This window comes from Artemia franciscana, chromosome 13 (genome assembly GCF_032884065.1).
Source record: "Artemia franciscana chromosome 13, ASM3288406v1, whole genome shotgun sequence".
In the NCBI taxonomy this organism is placed as follows: domain Eukaryota; kingdom Metazoa; phylum Arthropoda; class Branchiopoda; order Anostraca; family Artemiidae; genus Artemia; species Artemia franciscana.
In genome coordinates, this window is record NC_088875.1 from 40,958,738 (window position 1) to 40,980,537 (window position 21,800).

General features: G+C 35.7%; 1 protein-coding gene across 9 annotated transcripts in view; it reads left to right on the forward strand.

The window, feature by feature from the left end:
- The window catches only part of LOC136034934 (uncharacterized), a 215,602-nt gene extending 197,845 nt beyond the window's left edge, over positions 1-17,757 (forward strand). For 6 of the 9 annotated variants that reach the window (XM_065716462.1, XM_065716466.1, XM_065716467.1 and 3 more), the window contains one exon: positions 17,630-17,757. Coding sequence is in view for 3 of the 9 variants with exons in the window: in XM_065716466.1 (XP_065572538.1) it covers positions 17,630-17,670 (41 nt within the window). In the remaining 6 variants the exon portion in view is untranslated. Of the gene's footprint in view, positions 1-9,459; positions 9,519-17,629 lie in introns of all 9 variants that reach the window. The other 3 variants (XR_010619299.1, XR_010619300.1, XM_065716465.1) reach the window with 1 other exon arrangement.
- Positions 17,758-21,800: the final 4,043 nt, after the last annotated feature.

Consider the following 21,800-nt stretch of genomic DNA (forward strand, 5'->3'; position numbering starts at 1 on the left):
GCAGGTTAAACATCGGAATAATAACAAATCCCAGCCATGAGCACAAACGACGAAAAGTCTCTGGGACTACTCCTCCACCAGATAACCTCATATTTCTTACAGTTTTTACACGGCCTGTGAATTGCATTTACCTTAATTTTCAGAGTGAGCCTGTTTTGTAGTTGCTTCTGAAGCAGTATGCTTCTGAAGCACTACCTCTGAAGGTAGTGCTTCTGAAGGTAGTGCTCTGAAGGTACCTCTGAAGGTACTGAAGGTAGTGCTTCTGAAGCACTACCTCTCGGCAGTGCTACCTGCAAGTAATTTATGTAATTCCGGCTTTTCAAATAGGTTAGTTCTATCATAAGGATAGATAATGATCGAAGGATGAATAACCTATTTTTATCGTAATTATTATCCTTGGCTTTCTTCTTCTGTCATGTTTTTTGGAGGTGGGGGGCTGAAAACTACTCTGGGCTTCGTGTAAACGGAGGTTCTAGATATCAAATAGACGGATTCCTCAATAAATACTTTAACGGAATTCTCTGATGTTGTTTTTTGAAAAGCATTAAATGTAGGTGGCTATGAAGAAATAACATCAATCTTTACCGTTTAAACTTTTGTTTCTAAGAGCTAAAATGTTGTTTTTGAAACAAACGTAAGCGCATCTAGACTGCACATAAATTTTCCGGAAGAGAATATGATTTTGCCTTAAAATAAGCAATGTCAAGTTATATTTTACTTATTCTAAGTTTATTCAACTTCAGAAGCAAGTTAAACGGTGGAATGTTTTAGAAATAACATTTTTTTTGGTTTCCCTTTTCTACCACCTTATTTCTGCACTCAGTTGGCATGGTTTTACTGCAACCTCAAGCAATAGTTCGCATTCCCAGGGTTTCAGCTAAAATCGGCAATCCTCCAATTTACTGCTTTGGAATGTTTATACAATTGAGTTGAACAGTGTACAGGAACAAGGTCTATACTAACTCCTTTGATCCTCCTCTTAAAACATGTTCCACAAGAAGTTACATTTCTATACTCCTAATCTGAATAATTCTCAAAACCACACCCCCTAACCCTCCCTGGAAAAGATACATTTGATAAAGCATAGCCACAGAGAAACTAAGATTTTGCTTGTAAAAAAGTCTGAGATCCAAAGCTTTTCGTCGTTTTTACTTCCTTTTCTATCATTAATATTTTATACGAAACAGTCAATCAGGTATTAAATGTAGGTGGCTATGAAGAAATAGCATCAATCCTTACCGTTTAAACTTTTGTTTCTATGAGTTAAAATGTTGTTTTTGAAACAAACGTAAGCGCAGAACAAGGTATATACTACCTCCTCTGATCCTCCTCTTAAAACATGTTCCACGAGAAATTACATTTCTAGACTCCTAATAAGAATAATTCTCAAAACCTCACCCCTAACCCTCCCTGGCAAAGATCCATATAAAGCATAGCCACAGAGAAACTTACATTTTACTTGTAAAAAAGGCTGCGATCCAAAACTTTTTGTCGTTTTTACTTCCCTTTCTATCATTAATATTTTATTACGAAACAGTCAATCAGGTATTACCTCCTTTTGACTGGGTTGAAATTTGATACATCAGTAACATGCAAATACAAACGATGAATAAAATGGCAGGGTTATAAGGCTTCCATTTCTGACGGACGCTTAAGCACAAATATTGTTGATAAAAAAATGTGATGGTTGACATAAAAAAAAAAACCAGCAACAATCGAAATTAAACCACAATTTTGAACACGGAAATGACCGACGCTAATCTCCATTTTTCTTATCTATTACGGAAGCATCTTTAATGCTTTGAATTAAGACTGACTATTAGAAGAAATTAAAACATTGATTAGATTATTTCCAAATGATGACGTTGATGAATAAATAACGCAAAATGCTACCATTTGAACTCAAAAGTTCATAGTTTTTTTAAACAAACGCAAAGACGTCTAGGCAAAATTTAATTTCCCAACAACTATTATTGACAAATTTTGATGCGTGATTTTAAAGGTCCTAAACAAGAACAAAGAATTTTATAATTCTTTTCATATAGATTGCATAACAAAATTAAAATTGACCATGGGAAGGAATTAAATCGCGGCAATGTGGTTTCTTTTAAGATTATTGGTTAAGCCTCGACGCTAATTGCTCAAATCGATCTGAAAATTCCCTTCCCATATTTGTAATCATTTCTTTTCTTGGATGTTTTCTTATTTGGTAGTATTTTCTCATATCATTCTTATTTCCTTTGGAATAAAAGAAATTACCTTTCAGGAAAAGATAAAATTACTTTTTCTCAATACATAGAAGGGGATATATATTATGAAAGTAATGAAAAAAAAAATAGCGAAAGAAACGACAAAGACAATGGTAGATATCGAAAAAAATGGCAAGTTTCCATTCGTATATATAAATCAGTGCTGCAACAAGTACTCCAAATTTTTACTTAAGTATCAAGTATTAAGTACTCATTGTTTTTTTTACTTAAATATCAAGTAATAAGTACTTTCCAAAATTCTACTTAAGTATCAATATATCAAGTATTATATATATATATATATATATATATATATATATATATATATATATATATATATATATATATATATATATATATTTAAGACAGTGGAAATTATTTCTGTAGATATTTCGGCCCTATGTCCCTATGTCCCTATTGTCTCTACGTTGTATTTGTTTGTTATGGAAAGGCAGTGTGGTCTTCGTCGCTATTTTATATATATATATATATATATATATATATATATATATATATATATATATATATATATATATATATATATATATATATATATGTATATATATATATATATTTCTGATATAAGGCCCATGCTACCTTTTTTTAAAGCCATTCTGAAGGCTTCTTAGCCCCTTCCCTTGCCTATAAAATGTCCCCTGTCATTCCTCTCTTAGAAATCTTAATCAAGAACCATAGTTTCCATTTTATCGTTTTTAACCGTTTCCCTTGTTCGGCTGGTACACACCCAATGAAGTCCAAGAAAATAATCTTAACCAATTTTCAACACAACGGCTTGAAAGGAAAAGACTATCAAAACAATTAAGTGGAATCAAAAAACTCTTGATTGGATCAGACATATCACATGACAGGATTAACACAGTGCATGTAGAGTTGAACTTCTGGCAATTAGTGTTCGATCAAATCTGGCACGTTTGAAAAAATACAGGGTTATTCTGAAACATGTGGGAATGATGGAAAAAATACTGAAAGTATTGTTTTCCATTGTTTGGCTGGTACACACCCAACAAATTCCAAAAAATAATCTGAACCAATTTTCAGCACAACAGCTTGAAAGCAAAAGACTTTCAAAACAATTAAGTGCAGTCAAAAAACTCCTGATTGGATCAGACCGATCACATGACAGGATTAACACAGTGCATGTAGAGTTGAACTTCTGGTGATTAGTGTTCAGTCAAATCTGGCACGTTTGAAAAAATACACGGTTATTCTGAAACATGCGGGAATGATAAAAAAAATATGTAAAATAGTTGTATACATATGTAAAAATGTAATATAAAAATGTAATATAAAAATGTGATATAAAAATGTAAAATGTAAATACATATGTAAAATATGTAATATGTAAAATAGTTTTTCCCTTGTTTGCCTGGTAGACACCCAACGGAAGTCCAAAAAATGATCTGAAACAATTTTCAACACAACGGCTTGAAAGAAAAGGACTATCAAAACAATTAAGTGCAGTCAAAAAACTTCTGACTGGATCAGACAGATCACATGACAGGATTAATACAGTGCACACAGAGTTGAACTTCTGGCGATTAGTGTTCAGTCAAATCTGGTACGTGTGAAAAAATACAGGGTTATTCTGAAACATGTCGGAATGGTGAAAAAAATATTGAAAATAGAAAAATAAACTTTGGATTGGCTTTAAAACAGATAAAAGTTATTAAAGTAGTTCATTCTCTGATTCAATAAGTAAAAACCTTAGCAACAAAAAAACTCCAATTTAAAAGTAAGGAGCCAAGTGAGTCAGTTGCAGACTTTTTTAATAAGAGAAATCAAAGCTCAATAATCAAAAATTAATTGATGACATGTCTCGCCCTCGGCACCTTTACAAGGAAACTGCCTCAAGTTTTCAAGTTAAATTTCAGACACGCTATGAAAATGTATGGCATCTATCTCCTTTGGCTGGTTTTCACTCAAGCAAGCCGCATACTGTGTAGTCAATTCAGATGGTCAGTAAAATTCCCTACAAACATATATTATAAAATCACGGGCCTGCAGCAAGCCCGCTGATTCAGACGCATTCCATACGGCTGATCAAACTGCAGAATGAATGAATGAATGAATCAATGAATGAACTTTATTATACGTAAAAGTATAAAAAAAAACCCGCAAAGTATGAAGTATTATAAGTAAACAAAAACGATAAACAGCAAGAAAAAAATTCAAAATAACTAAAGACAACATGGACTAGTTAACCAGTATCAATATGGTAAAAAGGCTGCAGAAGGTCGTAAACGTGAATAAAGTATATAGTCTCTTTACACAAATCATCATTGGAAGACCGAATCCAAGAAGGCATATCTCTTAAACCAAATCGAACAATTATTTTTCTGTTTTGGTGCCATCTAGGAAGCTGGAGGAGGAATTAGCAATATCTGAAATAAGCCACACCTAGAGTATGGGGAGTTTTCTTACGAAACAGATGAGCCATGCCTGATAAAAACAAAAGCACAGGGGCGCAATAAGCGTTATAAATCATGCACAAACCGTTGCGGTTGTAACGGCTTTTGTTTGGGGGATATTTTTCCGTAAGCAACGCGTAGGTTTTTGACGGCTTGATTCACTAGGGATGAATAGGTAGTGGAAAGTGTTGGACCGAAACACAGACCAAGCCAACTAACTAAAGAAGAACATGGCAGAATTGCAGTCCCAGCAACGAATGGAGCAACCGCATAAGGGCTATTAAAACAAATAAACTGGCATTTAGACGCATTAACTAACAGTCCAATCTTAGATAGTTCATTGGTTAATATAGTAATATTGGAAAGCAATCCACGGCGAGTCCGGGCAACAAGAAGAACGTCGTCTGCATATGCAACAGAAGACAAACCAATATTACCGTAAGAAACAGAACTTTTAAGGGGACCCAGGAACGATGCAAGCACACATTTAAATATACTAGAAGACAATACGGCAGAAGTTGCGACCTATCTATTTCTAACAGCAGTTTTCACACCATGAAGTGGCAAAACCATGAAACTAAGTCAAAAATCTTCTGAAAAAAAAGGAATAAAACAAGAGCTAAGAGCTCATATGGCACTTGTGACGAGGTTGGAAGAACCAAGAGCTCACATGGGATGAACTCTAGCAAAATTATAAGAATCAATAGATTAATTTAAAATAAAAATCAGAGGCTTAATGCTGGTCGGCATTTAAAATAAAAGCTTTGAGACACAAGGCCCTTTTAATCTTCAACATTAATTAAGATCCGATCACCCACTCGCAAGTTAAAAATGCCTCATTTTTCTAATTTTTCCTCTCCCTTCAGCCCCCCCCCCATATGGTTGAATTGGAGAAATCAACTTTATCAACTCAATTTGTGCAGGTCCCTGACATGCCTACCAATTTTATTGTCCTAGCTTGTCCAGAAGTATCGAACTCGCCAAAGCACTGGACTCCCCTAACTACCCCAAAGAGAGTGGATCCAGCCCGGTTTTGTCAATCACCTATCTACGACATTTGCTTATTTTACCCACCAAGTTTCATCCGATGAAATTCAAGATCCGAGCACTCCTTCGTAAGTTAAAAATACCTCATTTTTTTCTAATTTTTCAGATTTAACCCTCCCCCCAACTCCCCAATTCGTTCTGTTTATGTCAATCACGTATCTAGGACTTGTGCTTATTTTCCCACTAAGTTTCATCTGATCCATCCACTCTAAGCATTTTCGAAGATTTTAGGTTTTCCCCTCCAATGTCGCCTGATCCGGTCGGAATTTAAAGTAAGAGCTCTGAGACATGATATTCTTCTAAATTTCAAATTTGATTAAGATCCTATCTAATTTTTCCAAATTAACTGTCCTCCCACTCCCCCCCCCAGATGGTCGAATCGGGGAAACAACTATTTCAAATTTAATTTGATCTGATCCCTGATACGCCTGCCAAATTTCATCGTCATAGCTTATCTGGAAGTGCCTAAACTAGCAAGACCGGGACTGACAGACTGACAGACCGACAGACCTGAAGAATTTAGGATCACTGTACGTCACTTGGTAAATACCGAGTGCCATACAAAGTAATTTTTCTCTGGGGACGGAATATTTGGTTGAAGGTTGGCTTCAGTATGACTTATTTTGGAAAAAGGTTATTTCCAAGCTTTGGGCAACTCGTGGATGGAAGTAGTTATAGGCCCTACTAAATTTAAGGAAAACTCGACTTTCTCAAAACTTGAAACCACCTCCTCCTCGCCCTATTTTGGATAGGGCTTGTGATATCACAGCTCGATATGAGCCCTGATCTTTGTCATCTTTGGTCTAGCTTTCATTTGGATCCGTTGCTCCATTCGCAAGTTATACTAAGTTAAACCAAAAGCTTGACTTTTTTCAGCGCTTAAAACCCACTCCCCCTCGTTCTATTTGAGCTAGGGTTTCATCTCAAAACTTGATGCCTGTCACGGTCTTAGGCACCTTTGTTCAATCTTCACTGAGATCCATCAATCTTTCGCAAGCTACACTGAATTAAATGAAAAACTCAACTTTTAATTAAGCTTGGGTCTCCATCCCAGAACTCAAAACATATCATACTATTAGGCATCTTTATTCAATTTTCATCGAAATTCATCTCCATATGCAAGTTACAGTGAATTAAATGGAAAACTCGAATTTGTTTTAACACTTAAAGCCCCATCGCCCTAATTAAGCTCAATTTTAATCCAAATAGTTCAATTTCAATACAAATCTGACGGGCAGTTCTCCCGCTATACTTGATTGCACAGACGGGCGGACAGAAAAATAGATCTCAAAAACCTATCTTGGTGGATATTTTCCACTATCAAAATAGGTGATGATACCTGGATGATGATATGGCATTGTTTTCCTTTTTTTGGATCCAATTAGCCAACATGGCTACCTAAGATGTTGCAAAATCCATCCGTCCGTCTGTCTGTCTGTCCGTCCGTCTGTGTCATCACGTATAGGGGGAGAAACGCTGGTTGGATTTCGATGGAGTTTTGATGGGCAGATTTGGTGCCAAGGATCATGAGACACATCAAGCTGAAAGATGAAGACCCTAGCTCAAATAAAACAAGAAGGAGAGGGCTTTACCTGCTAAAAACGGTTTTTCGTTTAATTCAGAGTAACTTGCGACTGGAGTGATGAATCTGAATGAAAATTGAACCAAAGAGGCCTAAGACCATGACACATATAAATTTTTGAGATGAAGACCCTAGCTCAAATTTAACAAGGGGGAGTGGGTTTTAATCCCTGAAAAATTTAAGTGTTCTGTTTAATTTAGTATAACTTGCAAATGGAGTAACGGATACGAATGAAAACTAGACCAAAGACGCCTAACATCAGGGCTCATATCAAATTCTCGTAGCACGAACCCTATCTCAAATAGGGCGAGGGGGAGAGGGTTTCAAGTCTTAAGAAGGATGAGTTTTCCTTTAATTTAGTAAGGCTTATAACTTATGAATGGAGTGACAAATCTGAAGTCAGATTCGTCTGAATACCTGAATTCGCTGGAACGAATTTGACAAAATACCACTGCATTGGATCCAGCTAGAATTCCCAAGACTTGTTTATTGCAGACAACATTTAGATGGGCAAAGATTCACAGCTTTAGTAGCTTTACCAATAATATGGTTCTGAAGATGATGAAATGGTAGAAGTCTGGTTCAGTTGACGAGACGACAAAACTTAAACAGTAATGTCAGAAATATAAGCCCAAATGGACTACAATATGCAACATTAAGCATAAAACAAGGGATTCTAGCTCACTGTCGACCCGTGAACTGTGAAATAATTTCAATTTTCTTTGTTATATAACTTTTAACAAAAATTAAACCAAGTGATAATCATACTATAATTCTTTTTTCGTCAAAAGCAAATACCTTATTTCATATCCAAAAATAGGGCATGGAACTATATTTGAGTTTACTCTGAATCTAAAGGGTGGTGTTTCCTTGTACATTACCAAAGCACAGACACACAAAAGCTATATATGAGTTCGCTCTAAATCTAAAGGTGATGTTTTCTTGTACATTGCCAAGGCAAACACACACAAAATTTTCGTGTCAAAGGTAAAGTATTTGAAAAACAAGTACATTAAAAGTATCTTAAGTAATAAGTATTTCGTAATCTTACTTAAGTATCAAGTAATAAGTACACCCTAGAGTTTTTACTTAAGTACAAGTACAAGTAATGGAAAATTTTACTTAAGTAGTACTTCAAGTAAAAGTACTTCAAGTAAGTGACAGCACTGATATAAATATACAATTAATATATTTGTATATCTCCCGAATACTATTATGTATATGTTGTTATAATTTCCTTTTAGAGTAAGTTTGTTCGTTTTTTTTTCATGTTAATTCAAACTACTCGAAATTTCGTTTAACCCCTTAGAACATTTTTTGATTTCTTGTTCACATTTGTGCTCTCGGATACTTGTCAAAATTCTTCAAGAAGGGTGGATTCAATTGACAGATATCAGTCCTGGGGATCTCTTACAAAAATTTAGTCTAAAAATGAGCTTGTTAATGCTTTAGATTAAAATTTTTAACTTTTTATTTAAAAAAGCTATAATAAATGCTTCGTAACTTTTAGTTCTGCTGCACATGGCATCTATAAAAAAAACTTTTCATCTTGTATTAACTGTTTACATGTCTATGGACGACTGCACCACTCTACGGCAGAATGGCTTCTGATACTGGAATTATAGATTTTTTATAGCTCTAAGCCAAATAGTTATTTCAGAGTCGTATAATGGTAGCATTTTTGCATTAATCAGGACAAATCGTTGTTTTGCAGGACAAAAGGACCGAAATTGGTACTTTCTTGTTACATGGACTATAAATGGGAGACCAAATATGCTTCCGCTAGTTCTAATCTAAGAATTTTCACTCAATACTATCTTGGGTAATGTTGAGCCAAAACTTTAGATCTTGGGCATAAAATGTCAGAAATCAGTATTTCTCTGCGCCACAGTCTTTTGCTGTTTAAAAAAGAGTGCCACATTTTATCCCTCTCTCTATATGCCTTCACTTTTGTCCTTCCGCGCGTGAAGGAATAAATTGCACTCTGAGCAGTACACCAGGTGTTGGGGAGTGATAAATATTTACCATTCTGCGTTTCTTTGCACCAAGCTTGGCACACTTTGTGCCATATGTCGTGCAGGGCCACCTAGGCTATACTATTTTGTAAAGTAGGCAAGGTCTGAAAATTGTGCTTCAATTTATTTATTTTTAGCTGGGAAATCAAATAAAATTGGTAATGAAACACAAGTGATGGTTGGCTTTTTGACAGAGGTAAGACCTTAACCATTCTAGTGAAACTCCATGCACTCCAAATAAAGATAGTTTAGACAAAAGAACAGAGTGGTCAACCATATCAAATACCTTAGAAAAGTCAAGAAATAGACCCAAAACGCACAAGCCCTTGTCCAGATTAACACGCAAAAAGTCTGTTACATCTGAAAGTGCATACAAGGTAGAGAAAGTGGAACAAAAACCATACCGATTTTTAGTTATGAGAGAATCCTACAGTCGTGTTAGTACTACATACAAACGAAGAGAGTCCACGATACATTACTTATTTAACAATATTAGAGATGACAGGAAGAAGAAAATATGTCTATAGTTTGAAATTAGAGATGAATCATTTATACGACATTAGCAACTTTAAATAAATGAGGAAAAACATTAGAAAAAAAAGAGAAAAGTTAGTTTTGTGTGAGATGGGGTTAGAAACAAATTGACCAATATTTTTAAGAATAACTAGATCTACGTTGCATGGGCAACGTGAGGTGTTGCGGCAACCTTTGCTCGGCTTCGCCGAGTAAAGTGTTGCGAGAGCAACACTTTGGTTTTGTTTCCTCGCTGCGACTAAACGCTGAAGTTGTTAATCTGTAAGGATGCTAAAATACATACTAGGTACACCAACTCGCAAAAGTTGCAAACTCCTCATTGCTAAAGATGATTGTAGCCTTACAGCCGATTATTACTTACAAGTCCCCAACATGTCTTACCACTGGAACCAAATTGGTCTTACCATCAAATACAACGGAAACAAAAAATAGGTACACCAACTAGTAAGAGTTGCGAACCCCTCATTGCCGAGGATGATTATGAGCTAACAGCCGACTGTTGCTTACAACTCCCCTATATGTCTCACAATTGGTATCGGCCTATTTTTGGTTTCAGTGTGTACCTTACTACTGAAGTTGTCAACCCCTTTAAACTTTCAAACTGGTATATCTCATGAAGGAATTTTTGTACAAAAAATTGGATGACATATACTTTGATCAGCTCATCAAAAGCTATCGACTGCCGGTCGAAAAAGAAATCTATCTGTCTTAGTTCAAAAGTTGACTTTTTTGCCGTAGGCCAACTTTCTAACGTCATCACTTAGAAAGGAGCAAAGGATAAACTCTAATTTCTTTAGCAATGAGAGAACTTTTAAAGTTTAAGAGGCACATCTGATACCATTTCTCTACCGCAATCCCAAGTGCGAAAAACCGAATGATAAACTCAGCTGAAATCACGAACAGAAATGGGTAGAAACAATAGATGACAGCACTTTCGGACCCGTGGGAAAATGCCACTTTTTGCTTCTCTAAATTTTTCTATTTATCACTCAAAGAAGATATATTGGCTGTGGGGCAGGGTAACTGTCGCATATATTTAACACTTATAGATTTTAGTCCATCTTCAATTTGAAACTGGTGCCTGCCTGCTTGCCTGCTAGAACGGAGCTTTCCACTCGAAAGCAGAAACATGGTTTGATGAAACGAAAGCTTGGCTGCATAACTTCAGATAGTCCTCTCTGACATAGGCTATACAACTCCTTTTCACTTCACACACTATAGGCTCTGGCTCAAGGACAAGCAAAAGCCATCCTTTTTGGCCCCAGGCAAGAGTTCTACGAAGCTTTCCAAAATGTAAAGTCATATTCATCAATCCGGCCTAAGGTCCACACTTTCCGTAAAAACCGCAGAGGTTAGACCCTTACCACTTTCTAGGAATAAGCTGAAATCGGGGTGCTAGGAACAAAAAAAAAAAAACACGACAAAACCAAAGTGTTGCTCTCGCAACACAATTATTCCTCAAACCAAAACTGTCGACTGAACAGCTGCTTGGAAGCTGAGAAATAATACTAGAAATCTCAGTATCACTGCATGAGGAAAGGAAAAAAAACTTCTGCTAAGGGAACACTACTTACTCTACTCTGACGTGGAATGAAAACTGAAAGAAGTGTGGTGAAATGTGAATTGAAGGCACTCACTGAGAAGATTCTGTCCACAGTGGATCCATCAGCTTTCCTTTAAAGACGTGAGGAGGCTGTTTGAGTTCCTTGAGGGCAAGAGCTTCATTAATTTCAGTTCAAACTTTTAGCAAACTTCCCTTACAGTCATCAATTTGACACGAAAAATACAGCTTTTTGTTTGCCAAACTGAAGAAGTAAGCACATTTCTATAACGCTTCAAAAGATCATCCTGTGTCTTACTTTTAAATGCAGCCTTGAGCAGAGACTCAGAGCAGCCTTGAGCATATGTGTTGCATTGATCAGACTTCTAGATATCCTTTGCATTTGGGTTTAGAATTCCTTGACTTCTTTCTAAGAGGAAAATGCTTATTAAACAGAGTCCCCGTACGACACAAAAATAAACTCGTCACACATTCAATATTACTAGTTTCAAGATCACTAGACCAATCATTATTCTGGAGACTATGCATTAAGTTAGGAATTTCTTTGTCTATAAGAGTTCTAAGAAAGGATTCACTTGGCTTATCCAGAGCAATCTTAGTTTTAGGCAGAAAAAATTATATATAAATGGAAGTGATCAGAAAGATCCGTGAACACAAGACCAGAAGTCCTACTCTGAAGACTTTGCATTAAGTTAGGAATTTCTTTGTCTATAAAAGTTCTAAAAGAAAATTTACCTGGCATATCCACAGAAATCTCAGCTTTAGGCAGATAAAATGATAGATCAATAGGGAAGCGATCAGAAAGATCCGTGAACACAAGATCAAAGTAAACTTCAAATTAGGAGAATGAGAAATGAAAATATTATCGGTTAAAGTGACAATATTTCTTGTAGGGGTCAACACGAGAAGGAAAAACATTGAAGGAAGTAGCCAAGAAGAAAAAAGTACATAAGAAAGATGGTCATAAACGTCACTTGATCCAACATTTAACTTATTACAGTTAAAATCTCCCAAAGCACAAATACGATTTTAAGAGAAATTCCCAACGCAAGAAAGCTAATCAAGCAAATTTCAGTGCAGATGTTTCGGAAAAGGAGGGGGCTTATAAAGCAAATAAACAGTATCACAAGCAAACTGGCTTTTCAGATTGATGACAAAAAAAAATAAACTGTTCTACTATTAGACACTACTGATGTAAACAAGGATTTAAGGTCAGACCGTCTACTAAATTCAATATCCAATTTTATTAATAAATAAGTACCCCCTGAGCAGATTTCTACAATTCTAGGGACATGGATAGCAATATAACCATATAATCATGAGCTGTTAAATTTTCACTATCAGATAACCATCTTTCTGGTAATTCTTTTACGTAAAAGGCCAAGAATTATCAGACCATAAGAACGATTTCAGACTATCCTACTTATCTCTTATCCAACGCACATTCAAACAAAAAACATTAAAGGTACTATTTAAAGAGAAGGAGGGCGTAATTTTATCACGATAATCAATAGTAGGGCGATAATTGCAACTAAACTTAACCACAGATTCAAGGAGAGGGTCAAATGTGTGTGCCTCTTGTTTACCAGCACTACTTGGGTGATCAAAAATAACTGATTCAAGAATAGAAGGATTTAAAAGGAAATAGAAATCACCCAGATTTATCGCACCTAACAAATGCATACAGTATCTTTACAAATGAACACAATATCCATACAAGCAGGTGGAAGTACCAAAGGGTGGATTGAAACTATAAAGGCAAAACTTATAGGCAACAAAGGAAAAAACATATGCAAGAGCAAAGAACAGTAACAAACTACAAATCTCAAGGAAAAATAGTAATAAACAAGTACAAGGACAAAAGCAAAAACAAAATAAACAAAGAGGCAAAACAAAAAAGTAGCAACCGAAGGAAAGAGGTATCAATGTTTCATAGTTACAACAAAAGAATTTTATTTTTATGCTGATTTTAAATATATAAGTTACATCAAGTTTAGTCTTACTCATAAAAAGTTAGAAGCCTGAGAAAATTTGCGTTATTTTAGAAAATAGGAGGAAACACCCCCTAAAAGTCATAGAATCTTATAGAAAATCACACCATCAGATTCAGCGTATCAGAGAACCCTACTGTAGAAGTTTCAAGCTCCTATCTACAAAAATGTGGGATTTTATATTTTTCGCCAGAAGGTAGATCACAGATGCGTGTTTATTTATTTTTTTTTTCAGGGGTGATCGTATCGACCCAGTTGTCCTAGATTGTTGCGAGAGGGCTCATCCTAACGAAAATGAAAAGTTCTAGTGCCCTTTTTAAGTGACCGAAAAAATTGGAGGGCGCCTAGGCCCCCTCCCACACTAATTATTTTCCCAAAGTCAACGGATCAAAATTCTGTGATAGCCATTTTATTCAGCGTAGTCGAAAAACCTTATAACTATGTCTCTGGGGACAACTTACTCCCCCACAGTCCCCGTGGGAGGGGGTTACAAGCTCAAAACTTTGACCAGTGCTTACATATAGTAATGGTTATTGGGAAGTGTACAGGCGTTTTCAGGAGGATTTTTTGGTTGGAGGCAGGGGTTGAGAAGAGGGGGATATGCTGGGGGAACTTTCCATCGAGGAATTTGTCATGGGGGAAGAAAATTTCCATGAAGGGAGCGCAGGATTTACTGGCATTACTTAAAAAAACAATGAAAAAATAAATATGAAAAAGTTTTTTTCAGCTGGAAGTAAACAGCAGCATTAAAACTTAAAACGAACAGAAATTATTACCCATATGAGGGGCTCACCTCCTCCTATTACCTCGCTCTTTACTCTAAAGTATTTTTAGTAATTTCAACTATTTATTCAGCGGCTTTTGTGATTCAGGGGTCATTCTTAATGAATTGGGACAAAATTTCAGCTTTAGTGTAAAGAGCGAGGTACTGACAAGGGGGTGAGCCCCCTCACATATGTAATAAAAACATGTGAATACAAAAGTTCTTTACGTAAGCTAATTTATAAGTTACGTATATCATTTACTTATAAAAAGATTCGTAAAAAATTAAAAGTTCTAGTTGCCTTTTTAATTAACCGAAAATCAGAGGGCAACTAGGCTTCCTCTCCCACTCTTTTTTTCTCAAAATCATTCGATCAAAATTATAAGAAAGCCATTTAGCCAAAAAAAATAAATATACAAATTTCGTTTTAATTATTCCTCTGCGGAGAGCCAAAATAAAAACATGCGTTGATTCAACAACGTTCAGAAATTAAATAAAAAAAAACAAGTTTTTTAAATGAAAGTAAGGAGCGACATTAAAACTTAAAACGAACAGAAATTACTCCGTATATGAAAGGGGCTTTTCCTTCTCAACGCCCCGCTCTTTACGCTAAAGTTTTTTTACTGTTTTAAAATGTAGAGTTAAGAGAAAGAGTCAAACTTTAGCGTAAAGAGCGGGGCGTTGAGAAGGAAAAGCCCCTTTCATGTACGGAGTAATTTCTGTTCGTTTTAAGTTTTAATGTCGCTCCTTACTTTCATTTAAAAAACTTGTTTTTTTATGTTTAAATTCCACAAAAAGGGGGCGAGATCTCTAGCCTGAGCCTTGTTTTCCAATCCTTCTAATAGAAACAATGTCAATCTGAGTCACAGGTATATTACTGCAAAATCCAAGGAGTTTGTTCTCAGAATCTTTTGGATAAGGGTCTTCTTTGAAACCAAATAGGATCAGCTGATTTGAAATTTTCGTTTGATCAATCCGACCAATCAGACAATCAATGTTAGACTGAATTGGTTTCAGGGACTTCTGTAGCTGTGAAAACCCTGAGTAAAGCAAATTTAAAGGGGACAAAAGCTTTGACATCCTCAAGTCATATTGTTTAAGTGATTTTTCAACAAGCCCATCAAAATCCATTTTCAGACTCGTGTATACCTCTTGTTTAATGATTTCCATATTGTCAGCATCAGAAGCAGCAGGTGCATTACTAGTGGCTAGTTTTTTTTTTTTTTTTTTTTTTTTTTTTTTTTTTTTTTTTTTTTTTTTTTTTTTTTTTATTTAACAGAAGCTTCACCCAAAGAACCAGCCTCAGTAAACCTTGCTTCACTCACAACTTCTACCATTGTAGATTTAAGGGTTTGATCATTGAGTGATTCTTCTAGTAGCTTCTGTTTGTTTACTGGGGCGTTCAGATTTAAAGTGAGCTGATCAATCTGTTCATTAATAGATTCAGCTCCACCGTACTGGATGGAGTAGTCTGATCTCATCTTTCTGGTACTAGGATGCTTACAGCTCTTTTTGATGTATCACCCATGATGTAGGGTAAAGTGATCTCCGATTAAACTAGACTAATCAAGCTACAAGCCAAGAAAGCAGCAAAATACAAGGGATCTCCTGGCTGGCACAAGCAATTATTAGAAGGGTCATATTACAGCTAAGCAGAGATGTAGGCATCAAGCAGAAAAATAAAAAGAGATAGTACCAGGGGGGTCCCCAATTTCACCCCTGGAGTCGCTGCTAAGCTTATCTGCCTTTTCCGCTGGAATGGTAGGCAGGCTAAGCCAGTTCTTAAGACGATATCAGTTTAATGAGTAGATTAATGATGTCAAACATTCTTATTAAATAAACAATACAAATTCCGGTGTGTAACTTCAGTTTTGAATTGTATGTTGTTTCTTTTGCGTCCAAATCATGTTCTTAATCTGTTTAATATTCTAATTTATTTTAATATACTTTTTATTTATAGTTTTAGTTGAAGTCCACAGATCCTACTACTGAATTGCAAATCAAAAGAGAAGTTCTATGTAATGACAAATACGAATAAAATATTACGAAAGTAATGTAACAAGAATAAAAAGGAGTAAATTAGCCTAACTTTTTCAGTATAAAGAGGAACATTCAAACTTTCAACGTAATACATTAACTCTAACCTCAATTACTAGTATTCAAATAAAAAGGAGAAAAACTTGAAGCTCATGTTACTACCTAGAAAACTGTCTTTTATTGTTGTTGCTGAATCTTTGTCTTTCGGTATTACATGCTTCTTAAGAAAAATAACAGAAATCTGCTGCCCAGTTTATCTTTTCGGCTCCAGAGCCCTCCCCCTCTTCTTCATCTATATTTAGTGATAGTTATATTTCAATATGGTCTAACTTTTTTATCTAATCGTTTCCTTTAGAATCATGCTACTATATTGGTTTCCAATTGTTTTTTTTTTTCCGCTCTATAGAGGACATTTTCCAAGAAAGCATAGCTCTATGTGAGGTTATGTTACTATGTCTGTCTTTCTGTATTGCTTGTGGTTTAGATCTTCTTTGTGTTATGATTATCATTAGATAATTATTTTTTTTTTCTATTGTTTCCGCACAGATAGATTGATTAAATTGGCCAACAGAAGTTTTAGGAAATCCAGACCCTGAAATGTAAAACCCTAAATAATAATTAGTAAAAGTATATTGGTTTTACAACGAGTATGATTAAACTTTCTTACAGTTAGTTTCCACCCCCCCCCCCCCAAAAAAAAATAACATAAATTCGGGTTCTGTCACAACAATTGCTTTCTTTGTATCTTCTCTACTCTATCTCCATCCCCCTCCCTCTCTCTCTCTCTCCATCTTTCTATCTCTCTCTCTCTCTCTCTCTCTCTCTCTCTCTCTCTCTCTCTCTCTCTCTCTCTCTCTCTCTCTCTCTCTCTTTCTCTCTCTCTCTCTCTCTCTCTCTCTCTCTCTCTCTCTCTCTCTCTCTCTCTCTCTCTCTTATCCTCTCTCTCGTTCTCTTTCCCTAATTATTTTATTTGTGAAAACTAATTCTCTATTGTATGTCATTCTGATTTTCCTAGTGGATAAATGTTAAGGCCTGAGTTTATTTTATTCACAGAATTGAATGTCTTAGACCATGCCAGTGCTTAAAACGTTTAAAGATTAATGGAATGGCATCCCTCTTGTTAGTCCAAAACATGGACATGACCAGTTGCACACGGAAAGGTCGATTCTACTCAAAAGGAAAACACAGAGCAGAAAATTATCTGAAAGTATAGCAAAATTTGAACCACATACACACAGTTCTACCCCGCCTTTCTTCATGTTTACGTGACTAACTCTTTGTTTTATCAACGCCATTGCCTTTTTACCAACCCGAGTAAACTTTTCAAGTGTTTTTTTTTCTTTTTTGTAGGTTATAGATCGTTCTCTTTTAGTGTTTGAATTGCTGGTCTTAAATCTTTCTTCTTTTATTTTCTTTTTTAGGGGACACTATTTCTTTTGGACGGTTTACTCCAGGTGGTTGAAGACATGTGCGCGATAAATTAGAAATTGAGCATTGTTGCAAAATACTGTGAAACGAAGTTTAGGGTAATTAAACTTTCCATAAGATATATGTTTAACGTCACTATTTAGACCCGTAATTTAGGTCCCAACCCCAATAATTTAGAGATAGTCGGTAATAGTCATCGGTTGATGGATCCTTTGTAAAGGATACGATACTGGCCTATTTTCTCCTAAATTTTCTTTAATCATCAAAATTATTTAGAATTGAAATCGAACAGTACCCGGTAACGAACTGTAAGTAAGGAGTGACTCGGGTCAATAGTAACTGAAAGTCTAAAAAACGGAACTTCGATACCTGTAGGTATATCAAAAGAATTAACTAATAATGCTGATTCAAAATATTTAGATTCATCCAGTTTAGTGTTACCTATCAAATGTTAGAACCCTGAGAAAATTTGCCTGATTGCTGAAATGGGGGGAAAACACCTCCTAAAATTTAGATGAAAATCACACCCCCAAAGTCCGTGGAGAGAGCCTGTAAATTATGAAATTTGCCATTGTTTACGTATAGTGTTTGTTATTGGGAATTTTACAAAGATTTTGCACGGGGAGGGGTGGTATATCAAGCTTGGGGTGGATTCCTATTGGGAGAATCTTCTTTGAGGATGGATATTTTCGGTGGCTTGCATGTGAAGATGCTCCAGAGGAAATATCTGGGGGCTATATTCCTCGTGCTTTGATATTTGGGAAAAAATTCCACGGCAGGGGTATTTTTCAAGTAATCAGGCAACCGATTAGAGATTACAATCTTTTTCAAATTAATGTATGCTAAGGATAATTTGTCAGGCTGAATCGAACGCCAGAAACTTTACGGGGAGGGGGATTCTTAGTGAGGGTAGAACTGTCTGGAGGGAGCTTGACGTGGGAGGGTGCTCTTTATGTTTGATGAAATTTCCAAGGGATAGCTTTCCGTTCGGGGGGAGGTATGTGTCATGGAAAGTGAGCCAGGTTTAGCTGTATTATTTCAAAAACAAGCAGAAATTAAATATAAAAAGCAAGTCTTTTTTTTAAATGAAAGTAAGGAGCAACATTAAGACTCAAAACAGAAGTTATTCCATACATGAAGGGTTGCCTCTTCCTCAATACCTTTCTATAGGCTAAAGTTTGACAGTTTTTAGGAACCGTTACTGAAATACAGGAACCGTTAATTAGAATTGACTAAAAACTTTTTCCTCAAAATAATTTTTCAAAGAAAAGTAAAAAACTTCATTAAACCAAAATTTAGAAAAAAACACAATCAAATAACCTACCAAGCCTAAAACTGCCACAAATCAGCATCGATAAATAAATGAAACCCCCCAAAAAACAGAAATTACAATAAATAACCGAGTCAAACTAAAAAAAAAGTAGAAATTAACAAGAGTATGGCTCAAAACAACTATGCCTTCCCAAAGCCAGAACACAATCTGCAATTTACTGAAAAACATGAATGTACGTTGTCAGTTTAATATACATATGCTGATATTTATTCCTTAAAATGTTAATAATGTTTTATTTATTAAAGTCATAAATGAGAAAATATTAAAAGTTCTATTTTTTCTTCAGTAAAGTGTAAATTATTCAAAATCTGTCACAACTTACCTGAAAGGTAAGTAATCTAAGCTGTCACCCTGTTGACAATCTAAATGATAATAGTTTGTTTTGATTTAGTTCAGTATCCACCTAAATATTCCCTGAAAACTTCACCTTAATACCCTTAGCTTGTGTAGTAGCAATAGTTGTGGTAGCAGTAGCAGCATTAGTAGCAATATGCACGTAACACCTTTTTTTCAACATCCCCTTCAACACACGATGATATTTTTAACTGAATGCCATCAACCAGTCAGCATTGCTGATAAGTCCTCTTAAAAATCTATGTGGGCATATCCTGTTTCAATTTATTCCAATAGAGTTACAATATTGACCAACATTTTCGCTCTATTACCCTTAGATTTATTAGCAGTAGTATTAACACCAGTAGTTATAGTAGTAGCAGTAGGAGCAGAGTTAATAGTAGTAGTCTTAGCTTTAGTAGTAGTAGTACTAGCAGTAGCAGTAGTAGTAATTATAGGAGTAGAAGCAGTAGAATTATGATGCAAATATTGTCATTTGGTTAGTTCAACACCACCCTCACCCCCCCCCCCCCCCCCAAACAAGTGTTGAAAGTTTTAATTTCAGAAGCGAAACTGTTCCAAAGATATTACTAATATTCCCTTTTGACAACCTGCATACAGATGGCAAGTTGTCATCCGTACAACAGAAATTATCAGAAATATTCTCTGATTTTTCACCTTCATACCCTTAGATATAATTTTGATACCAGTTACAGCAGTAATATAACTATTCAACTTAATACTATTACCCATTGCTGTGACACAGTCGAATTGTTCTTTTGATAACCAATATATTCATACACTTCTTGAAATTCTCATCTTAATTCTCTTAACCTTCCAAGTAGTTGCGATAGAAGTAGTAGTTGGAGCAATAGTAACAGTCGTAGTACAACTAGTAAATATTACACTAGTAGTGGTATTAATAGTGTTGTACACGTCCTACTCTCTGAGATTTCCAACTTAATACACAAATGAATTCTTAAGATACGCTATTTTGACAATCTAAATGCACAGTTTTTTTTGTTAGTTCACGTTTACCATTAATATTCCCTCAAATTTTATCTTCATAGGCTCAGCCTTAGTATTACTATTATTACAATAGTTTCGGTGGTAGTAGAAGTAGTTGCGTTGCTAGTGTCTTATTAGCAGTGGTAGTAGCAGTATTAATAGCGGTTGTAGCATGTGCATATTACCTTTTTCGTCAGCTGAACACCGCTTTCATGATGCCCCGAAATTTTTACCTTGACAAGTTAAACCGTTCCAAAAATATTATTGATGCTCGCTTTTGACACCTTTTTGACGCCCCTTTCACCGTAATACTCTACGCCTTACAAGTTGTTGCAGTGTTAGTAATAGTTGGAGTAGTTTTGTAGCAGCAGTAGCATTAGTAAAAGTAGTAGTGGTATTAGCGCTAAATGCAACAGCACACAGCACAAATGCAACAGCACAAACACATAAAAAAAAAGGGAGACAGAAGGAGAAAAGGAAGACTGTTCCTAAATTAGTGATTAATATAGACCAACACTTGAATGAGGCCTTGACCCTACTCATCCATACAATCACACAGGTCAAACAGCATAGCCATACACAATCAACCATAAAGAATAATCTATGGACAGGCAGTCATGTCGTCAATAAGTATTTACCAAACAATAAAAACAGTAAAGACAAATAATTCAGAGGCAACAACCCAACACAAGGGCTCATCAGGAGAATACACTTGCCTGTAGGATTTCGGCACTTTAAATTCTCTACCCAGTCCAGTGTTGTGCCTACCACAGAATACCTATGGTATCCCCGTAAACAAATTGCATATTTTACAACCCTTGCCCTGAGGCCTCGGGAGGGAGTTTTGATATCCCCAAGTGCATAATTACTAAACCTTTCAACAATACTGAAATTAAATGATGTCTCAAATTGATTTTTATGTTTTTCTTGGAAAATGATGAGCGTGGGGAGTTGCTTTCTGTCGACTCACTTTGAGACTTAAGAGGACACTATAGCTTCAAATTCAAAATCAAATGAGACCCCATATGTTCTTTTGACTATTTTAAACAAAATTGCCATAGCACAATTTCAATCAGATGCGTTTTGTAAAAATACAAGTGGTTGGGGGGGGGGGGGGGGGGGGGGGCTAGTTGACCTCCACCACTTTTGCTCTCAAAAGGGAACTAGAACTTCCCATTTCAACTAAATTAGCCACCACTAAAGCTTATACAACCAAGTCTTCCATAAGAACCTTAAATGGCCAAGGGGCATAGCTGACAACCCACACCCTCAGGTTCTGTTGGTTTGTTTTAACTCCGAAAGCCTTGTTACATGATCTTTGGACTATTTTGAATAAAAGGAATGTTGTCACATTTTTATTGGATGCATCTCAGGAAAACATGACGTGTTTGGGGAGGGGGGGGTAGCCATACCTCGGTCACTTTGACTCTTAAAAATTGCAAATGAAATTCTGATTACCAATCCAATGTAAGTATGACCACCCTTTCTAA